The sequence below is a fragment of the Ixodes scapularis genome, unplaced genomic scaffold (genome assembly GCF_016920785.2).
Source record: "Ixodes scapularis isolate PalLabHiFi unplaced genomic scaffold, ASM1692078v2 PGA_scaffold13__105_contigs__length_92229423, whole genome shotgun sequence".
In the NCBI taxonomy this organism is placed as follows: Eukaryota; Metazoa; Arthropoda; class Arachnida; order Ixodida; family Ixodidae; genus Ixodes; species Ixodes scapularis.
The window spans coordinates 80,711,120-80,721,095 of record NW_024609839.1 but is presented as its reverse complement, the minus strand read 5'-3'; the positions used below and the strand labels follow the sequence as shown (position 1 = coordinate 80,721,095).

At 46.1% G+C, this 9,976-nt stretch overlaps 1 protein-coding gene across 1 annotated transcript in view; it reads right to left on the bottom strand.

Moving 5' to 3' along the window:
* Positions 1 to 9,145: 9,145 nt before the first annotated feature.
* LOC8032952 (beta-1,4-glucuronyltransferase 1) overlaps positions 9,146 to 9,976 on the bottom strand; it is a 38,182-nt gene continuing 37,351 nt past the window's right edge. The window contains exon 3 of the mRNA XM_029984379.4: positions 9,146 to 9,846. Coding sequence (XP_029840239.2) covers positions 9,655 to 9,846 — 192 coding nt within the window. The 3' untranslated portion in view covers positions 9,146 to 9,654. The remainder of the gene's footprint in view (positions 9,847 to 9,976) is intronic.

Genomic DNA, 9,976 nt, shown 5'->3' with positions numbered 1-9,976 from the left:
AAATCTAGCAAACATTTCCCGCTAAATGGGAGAGGAGGAGCATACCCTCCCCTCCTCCTCCTCAAGAGCTGCGCTCGAATTCAGCATTACAGAAAATTGTAAACATTCTTTGTTTTTTTTAGTAGCACGAAACATTTTGTTTACTTTTTTTTTTACAATTGCCAGGGTCTCCAACCGCTTCAGCCTCTCGCCTGCCGTTGTCTTGTTTGTGTTGTAACCGACTAGGGAAGCATCTGGCCTTGCCGTTTCTGCAGTCGGGGTACAAAGGATAGGTAAATATGATTCCTCACGCATGTACTTCATGACCTAAGGCAACAGAAACAAAGGTGCAAACACCTATTTGGCATAAAGTCTTCAATAACCCCACCACCTTTAAGGGCACAGGTCCTATCTCAAGACTGGCAAGCAACAACCAGTCTTGGACTGCGACCGTCTTGGGTTCAGTTATACTCTTTCTTGCATTATGGGACCTATTTTTGAGAATGTATAGAAAATAACAATACAAAAACATGTATTTTCCCAGTTTGTCTCCAAAGCTCTAAAAATACTCTTAAATCGGAATCCCTTCTAGTCGATTTGATATATTGCTCATACTTACGAGTATATTGGCAGCAATGTGAACGCTGCACTGTTAGCACCACACCCGAGCAAAGGCCTCGCCCTGCTACATTTCAATGGAATCGGGAATTTGTGCCAATGCTGTGCCAAAAGTCCTTTCCCAAAGGTCCTGCCCTGCTACAGTGCCGGATCATCCTTGTAGACTTGTGCAAAGTTAGGAAAGCGTAGATTATCATTTTAGGTGACGTACCACTCACTTCGACATTTGTATCAAACACTGGCACTGTTTCAAAGCTTTGCAATATTTTTAATTGTTTGATTTATTTCTCAGGGGCTAGTTAGCTTAGTGGAGTGTACTTCTCACCGAGCACCGTGTACAAGTGCCACTCGCAGGGGACACGCATTCTTGTGAATTGTGCTTTGTCCTCCTTCAGAGCGGGGTAGTGTGGGTAGGCAAACTACCAGAATAGTTTTCTTCAAATGCTTCATCAGCTTGAACAAGTAGCTGACACCAGTTGAGAATGAGCTAAAAGGTTGTGAGGGTATACTTTGTAAAATGGCAGGATGGCGGCTTCCGTGATATACAGAGCCACTCCCCATATGACAGCGTAACATGCAGTTGTCACACCCACCATATGTGCCTTCACACTGTAGTGTTTGCGCATCGCTGGACGCATCCAGCTTCACCGCTTTGCATTGGTACGCTCGAGAGAAGCTTTGCTGGTTTGCCCACTACCATAGCCTCCTCTATACTCAAAAAGCCTGGCAGTTCGACAACAGAGCCATAGAGTGTATGGTCGCAGATTTAGAGAGCGAGGATCTGGTAGCAGAGAACAATTCTCGGAGTAACGAGTAATTAAGGTAATCAGTTACTAATATTCGTAACGAAATTACAATACAAATTACTGCCGTAAAAAGTAATATGGCAATTAAAAAATTACTGGAAAAAGTAACGAATAACAAGTAATCTGTTACTTGTAACGGATTACTTCCCAAGTCTGGTGTCAGCTCTCATGTCAGGTGGCGGCGTGCTGTGCGGTGAAGAGGCGTTACGAAACAATGCCATGTTGCGATGTGCGACGCGGAAGCTCAACTTCAATATTTTTTAACGCTTGAGAAATAAATAATTTTCATTAATCTTTCAGAAATTAAAGCCAGTAGACTTCTTTTTTTAAAGTCCTTATTTTCTGTATCTCTACTTGGACGACCTACAAGTAGAATAAACGGCTATTAAGGTAGCAATTAAATGAATTTTTTTTCTCCAAAAATTTAGAAATTATTTTATTATGTATTTTGTGGTAATACTTAAAACATTTTTCATTCGTAATACTTTTACGGGGCTTTTAATAGAGGAAGTTATAATTGCCAGGGGCAAAGCAATAATTACACTAGAAACTGAGAAATGTGACAATTTTTGCTTGCTTTATCAAATTTTTTTTTATATTTTAACAATAAAAATTACATAATCATCACAACATAGCATGCTCAATGGCGTTCAAATCACATAAAATAAATTGTCAACCGTTTCCAGTATAATCTGATATTTACTGAGTTATTGAATAATGCCTAGTTTTATGCCCATTTCAAAAGTTAAAATCACGCTCACGCCATAAGTTTTTTTCGGCGAAATTATTTTAGGAAAAGGTTAAAGGGACATTTCGGGATCTATTTCACGCAGCGGATAACGCGGGCCTTTTCACACCTCGATACTGGCGCCATCTAGAAGTTGCGCGTTCAACCACGTTTCGAGCCGCGCGCCATCTGGTGGCTGAAACGGACGAATAAATAGAGGTACCGCGCCCTCTTAAAGTAAAAAGTCACGATTTTTATTTTTGGAAATGATTGAGCGCAATGTCTGGGAGGTTTGACATGCAATGACCCCCGTACAAACCATGTGACTCCGATCGACCAGTTGGAAATGCCCTCAAACCTGAACACCTTATAGTGTTAAAAAAGAAGGGGGTTGGAGCGGAGAAAGAGAGATCGCCTTTGCCCCTGTTTCGACATCACTGCACCCGCCTCAAGAGAGCAGGTCATCGCCGCAGGACGGTCCTGCATGCACTCAGTGTCAATAGAGAATTTTAGTAGATCGTTCCGATACCTCCGATAGCCCCGATAACGATATTATGGATGCGCAAGGGAGGCGGTGGCGGAGTATCGGGATATCGTTATCGGAGTCATGGGAACGATCTACTAAAACTCTCTATTGTCTACGGTCACGCTGCTGCGTTTGGCCAGAGCCGCGCCGCTGACCAATCGCAGCAGACGACACTGCCCCGGTCCTCTAATTGGTCCCGCTGTGTAGCGTAGGGCCGCAGCAGGAAATAGGAGGAACCGTTGAATTTTGACGGGGACGTCGTCACAAGCCTGGGTCCTACTAGTTAGGAAAGTAAAGCGGCCGGAACAAACGCTAGCCGATTTGTGTTGTGCTGTCTTCATTGCTTCCCGCTCTCTAGGGTTTAAAATAATGTATAAGAAAAAAATATTTTTTATAGGGTTACTAAAGTAATTTTTACACTATTTTCGCACTGCACGCGAATGGCATCATGGACGTCGGAATAATATTTAGTTCTTTTTGACGACGCACTTAATACTACGTGGTTAAGAACTGCAGCAAGAAAATATGGCAGAAAAAAAAAAAAAACTTTCACTCTGGTGAACAAGAAAGAGCAGCGGAGTTGTAGAATGTGCCGCCATCTATGAGCGATGGTGGCAACCACACAACAAGCAAGTCGGTTGTCTGGTTGCCACCATCGCTCATAGATGGCGGTAGCTGTCCAGAGGGTTCAGAGCCGTATATTGGGAGAGTTTGGCCAGTGGGTGTGGCGACGAAGGCGCCGGAGAGGAGAAAATTAAATGAAAGGGAGGAGAGCGCCGAAGGAGCGAGAGAGAAAGAGGGAGCAGAGAGGAGACGACCGCCATTTTTGAGCAACGCTGTCGGAGACTGGTCGGAGAAGAGCGCTGCTGAGGCTACGCGTCGTCTGCTACGGGCCGGCTCTTTTTCGCCTGAATAAAAGTTTGTGGCCAAGCGCCGAAAATCTTCATTTATTAGCTTTTTAACCCACCGAGGAATAACAGAATGTCATTTTCTTGCCAGAGCCAGCGATATAAAAGGCAATAATCGAGATTTAGATGCCGATCCCACGCATTCCGCCGGGAGAATGATCGAAGATGGCGGCCCTCCCCACTCAGCTGCGAGCAGCCGGGAGTTCGCGCGCATGCGCTCATACCTCTCGCTCTGCGCCGCGTGCTGATTGGCTCGCTCGGGAGGAGAGCGTTACGGCGGCGAGATCATAGACTGACCAAACTCTCCCCATATACGGCTCTGAGAGGGTTGTGTCGAAATGTTTTTTTTTTTTTTTTTTTTGTCCTCGGACACGAAACTTGGGAAGGCAGCCTTTAACAACTCCACTGTAAAAATAAATAAATATAAAAACAGACCCAGCCCCCTAGTATTTTTTTGGGGCAAGTATTGGTTTTGTGTCAAGAAAAATAAATATCATCTCACTGCTCACGGAAAGTTTATTGAGAGTTCCAGTTACACGCAATCACACGCGCATACACGCACACAAATCATTTGTTTATCTCATGTGCCCATAAACAGCTAATGTTTAGGGGCATGCTAACATTGGCTCGAATCAAATAGTCCTGCGTCATTGATAGCGTTTACGGTGCAAGAGAAAGCCCCGACCATAGCCTATGCCACGATATACTGACTAGACCTTTTTTATGGCAAACGCTACCAGGTGGTGCTCCGGTCTTTGATGTCCCAGAGAACTTCCGGTTTAGAAAACTAACGAACAAAGGCCACCTTAACTCCGCCGCTTGAAATCTAGATGGAACGTTTACCACCAATTCTCCAGGTGAACGCTAAGAGAACGAAGGAGTGCAAGATCTGTTAAAATGTTTCGAGTGTTCTTGTAAACCAACTTGCCTCCTCCAAGATGTATAATATTGTACAGCCAAACGTCCTCGTTAAATCTCCAACTTTGTTGTCCGCGTAGCATTTATGCTTCCTAGCACTGGTGACATAAGCAAGTTCAGCAGGCTTGGAAAGGCAGTGCGACCCGAAGTCGCTTGGGAAGTAAGCGGCAGTTCATGTTTGTAAACAGCAAGCGGTTCATGGAATGGTCACCATTCCAATATTTACAAATCCTCAGCCCAGCACACGCATGTTCGCTTCGGAAAACGAGCAAATCACGCGCCATACGCACGAACACTGAAAAGTGCACCGGCCGGAAGCCCTTTTTCTGGAAAGGTCTATAGAGATGCCACAGCGCTATTTTATTCGAAGCAGTACTCACACACCTCTTTTGGTGTACCATGCTCAAACACGTGAAGTGGCCAAAATTTGAGTTAAAGCTGACAATACTCAACGCACTCATGGTGTTGTGCAGGTATAGTGTGACTAGACAGAATGATTTGGTTAACGGTGAAAGTGGGAGAAACGTTCAAAATCGACAAGCTCTGAAGACAAAAACAAATTATAGGAATGAAATTCAGCAATTTAGTAATCCGCGCTGGAAAGCGATTTCCAAAGGAAACCGGGCAGTCACGACAGAAGTACAGGGAACTATACATAACGCATGCAAATGCCCCAATATCGCGTGTAAACCGACAATAAGGATGTGAGAGAAACTACTCAACCGAGTAAGTTTCGGCAGAAGGAAATAAAACATCCTGCATCCCTTGTTGTTGCTGTATTTAGAAAAACCGTGTGTAGAATGTCTAACCAAACATATATCCAGGCCAGGCACGTAGCCAGGATTTTGTTTCGGGGGGGGGGGGGGGGCGCCCATGACAAAATGCTGTATGGGGGGGGGCGCCCCCCCCCCCCCCTGGCTACGTGCCTGGTCCAGGTATTGATAAAATCAGTATAAGCTCTATTAAAATCATTATAAATACTGAGAGCGTTCATATTGCAAACACGGTCCCGCTTCAAAATCTATAGATTTTGAAGCGGGACCGTGTTACCGCCTGGTGATAGATACAAAGACAGAATGGAAGGGATACGGCGGGGAGGAAAACTCATACTTTTGATTTCTAAGCTAGGTGGCGCAAGCTACCAGCCCTTATAACGGGTACACCCGTTAGCGACCATTCATCCATTCATGTGCGGGAGTCACTCTGGTAACAATGGGCACAACTTAACAAAGCTTAACCCCCCCCCCCCCCCCAAAGCACGAAGATGGCGGCGCCATGTGAACATACCCTGCCAACGTCGTCATTGAAGAACTCTAAGTATTGAAGACTTTGAACTATAATTGAATGTTTCGTATCTCGGGTCGCACCAATACACCGCCGTCTTACTACCATCACACCTTCTATAAAAAAAAATAAAAGTAGTATTTGAACTGGCGAGGTGCGCAGACACCCATCCAAAACGTAGCAGACGACGGACAAAGGTCCAGCTCAGTAAAAAGCTACTTTGAACGACTGCGTTCCCTCTATTTAAAACAGCACGAAGAATTGAAAAGTCAACCATCCTATAACACCGTACTCCAGGGTAATCAAAAAGCAGCGCAACTCATTCAGCGATTAGAAGACGCTTAAAATTGCAATGCACGCTAACTTCCAACAATACTCACTCAGGAATCCATCTTCACAACCCTCAAGAATTTATCCTAATCAGCCCTTGTCGCCATTTCTATCAGGTTCTCATCTGCTTTTTTTCTTAGATCACGGGAATTGATGTCAACGTTATCAACGTTTCAAAGCCACTTGGAAAATAAATGTATAGGTGGAGCTAGGCGCTCCCCTTTAGGGAAGTGTCCGTTGTCAAATGTCTTTTCGAGCTGCTTGTGGAGCATAGAATAAGCCCTTTCCAAAAGTGCGCGCCGCCTAGTAGCTGCTGCACAAATTATCCGAGTCCGTCATTGTTTGGGCATTTGAGCATGTGTTGGACACGAGTGCAGCGTAAGCGTTCGGCAAGGACTCGGGAGCCAATCACACATCTCGTGCACAAGAAATGGCGACCGCCACTGTTGCTCGATGAACTTTTGAAAGGTACGATCATGGCGGTACAGATTTGAGGAGTCCCGTGCATGCACGCACTAAAAACACAGTACAGCGAAGCTGTTTGAAACCGAAAACTCTACGCTCACACAGCCGCACGCGCATAACTAGCTTCCCCATATAAAATATTTGAAGTAAACAACCAAAATAAGGTGTTGACGAACGCGTGTGCAAGATGCCATTTGTCTTAGGCTTTTGCTTTAGAACAATTACAACTGCCGATGCCCGCACTTACGGCGCGTGGAACACCATTCTCTATGTTCTCCTTGATGCTTGGGTAATTTAGCAATAGGGCGATTCAGTAGATTAGTTATCAATAGGCACAATTTTCAAGATCAGTAGACCCTCAGGTAGATAATAAAGGTTTCTCAAAGATTTGCCACTGTGCGACCTGCGGCGGCCATGTCTACGCTTGCACCGCCCTCTCTTTGTCGTCGTTCCAAGCGCTTGCGTGCCTAGTTTCCTTTCCTTCCGCTCTCCCGGCGTGGCGGTCCCGTCGCTCATGTCTTGTTGCCTGTCTGCGTCGTGTGCTAAACAGCCTCGCTGGTCATCTACCTTCACAGAGTGGAACGGCTCATGTTTCTTTATCTCTTTTATTCGTCCTGCGCCTTTGGCACTCGTAGCCACTCGTGGCTGCCGGCTATCCTCGATGCCAGAAGGTCCCTCGACCTGCGACATGAAAACGGATGAGCAGGGCGCACTTGATAGTCAAGGCTGGTTCCCACATTTGCGTTTGAGTGTGTTCGACTACGTTGCGACTGCTATTACCACTGGTGCCCTAGTACACCTCAGATGTGCGTGCATTTTACAAATCACGCTTTTATCGTTTGCTTGAAATAGTTCCCGTTATGAGAGACACTTTCTTGCAGAGTGCATCGATTTAATCTAAAAAATTCTGCAAAAACCTCAATATGATTTATACGAAGATCGAAAAAAAAATTTTTCGTTTTTCCCAGGGCAACCTGATTGAGTGTGCCAATGTGTTTCCTCGTAAGCGGTGGCAACCGTTCGTCCGAACTGATAATTATACTTTAGTTTCTGTCGCACTTACTACCAAGCTCGCAGCTGCTTGTTCAAAGCTTCGGCATGTACACTCAACACCTGAACCCCATAATGTGCCCCCAAGGGTCTGGCTGGCGTCGATTAAAAGTGACTGATTGTTGCGTCTCAGGATTATAGTCGGCTGCTGCCAAGATTTCGGCTACTGGTACTCCAGCTTCCACGGCTTTGGATGTGGCACCTTTCATGTGCCTCCATGACCACCTATCTTAGATTGCGTTTAATCTAGTTCGCTACTGTGTCACCGTCACTGGCCATAAAGGCTTTTGTGTGGTGAACAGAAGCTGTGTGTGGGTGCCTGGGTACTCTGCTTGCCAGAAGACTGGAAAAAGAGACACATAGTTTTGCTGTCCCTGAGTATCTGTGAGACACCTGCGCTGCGTTTATTGCGCGTGAGGCTCCTCAAATCTAAACCACCTCAAGCTATGTTCCAGCGCGGAAAAATTAGGAAAACGGGACCGAAAGGTGCTTCCCTAATATAGAGCTCCCTCCACTAACTTTTATTTTCCAAATAGCTTTGAAACGTTGACATCACTTACGATGATTGAAGGGTAGAACCGTTGTCAACTTGATAGTAAGTGCTTCCATAGGCTTTGCATAATGCCGGCTGTAACGTCAGGTAAGTACCGTTCGTCACAACTGGTAATTCCATCCTGTAGTCTGCGACAGTTTTCTGGTTAAAACGACACGGCCAAGGACACCCCATCCGTGATGTGCTGTGCATACGTTCGGTTGAACATTCATTCCGTTAAACACAGTGAACCACGAACCTCCCCTTGCGAATTTTCTTGCAGTCCCATACACTGATAATAAGACTTTACACATTGCCGAAAGTCTTTGGCTGGCGACCTTCACCAACGATTGGTGCTCTGGCTCTGACATTTCTTTCTGCAAGAATCCACATTAAATCCACGAAGCTGTTCCTCGCCCACTCGGTGAACAAGTCAGCGTTATCTCGTGTCCTCACACACATGACAGTTCACATATACAGGTCATGAACACCAAAGAAACGCAAAGGACTTGCACGTTTCGAAAACTGTCCACGCACCAGACGTCAGTCGATCTCCGTTCAACAACACCAAGGGTCATCTGAGAGGGCACACAAGAGTAAGTTCTGGACCCAAGGGTTCTGGGGTTCACTCCAGAATCCACTTCAGAATCCTCTGCTGAGTTCACTTCAGAGCTCAGTACAAAGCCCACTACAGAGCCCGCTACAGAGCCCGCTACAGAGCCCGCTACAGAGCCCACTACAGAGCTTACTACAGAGCTATACTACAGAGCTTATTATAGAGACTACTGTAGAGACCACTGTAGAGGCCACTGTAAAGCTCACTGTAGAACCCATTGTAGAGCCCACTGTAGAGCGCAGTGCAGAGCGCAGTGCAGAGCGCACTGCAGAGCCCACTGGAGACTCCACTGCAGAGTCAGCAGTCCACTCAAAAGTCCATTATAGAATCCACTTCAGAATTCACTGTAGAATCCATTTCAGAGTCTACTGCAGAGTCCCATTCGCAGTCCACTCAAGAGTCCAATTCAAAATTCGCTTCAGAAACCGCTGCAGAATCCATTGCATAGTCCAGTGCAGAGCGCACCTACAGTCCACTTCAGTATTCACCGCATAATTCACTGCAGGATCCATTGCAGGGTCAACTCCGCAGTCTACTCAAGGAACCACTACAGGAACCACTGTGGAATATTTTCATGGAATCACTTCGGAGTCCACTCCGGGAATTCCTTTGGGAATGATCATTTGTCTAGGGATCATCAGTCCAAGGACCAGTCCCCATCAAGATGACACTAATCACAGTATCCACCGCGCCATCAATGATCTCCACAGATTAAATCTGTCGCGTGGATTACAACCCAAAAACCTGTTTGGGTACTATTTTTCTGCCATCAACGCTGTACACCATTTCATGTCACAAGACATGACCTTACCTTTGTCGTTTCGCAGCCTCAGGCTTTTTAACCGAAACGCTTACAACAAACCCCCCAGAAATGATTGAGGAATGTTCACGCCGTTCATGTGAACTCCATGCCTCTCCCGTAACGCTCTTGCAGGGTCCTTCGGAACCTGAGGAAAACCTGATAGTTGTGTCTCTTTTCGGCATTGCGGTACGGGGCATTCCAGTTGCTACTCCGCAAGCCACGATGAATCATGAAGGCGTTGCTCAGCACCAGGAACCGGAAACCAGCCAGGTAGGACTCCAGCGTCTGCGAATAAGTAGAACGGTTAGGAAACTATACACCAACTCATGTTTACAAACAAACCAGAGCGCCCCTAGCGGACGCCACCGGCGCCGCGCATGCGCGATGGGGTGTGGGCAAGAAGCTCGCCGTCGCC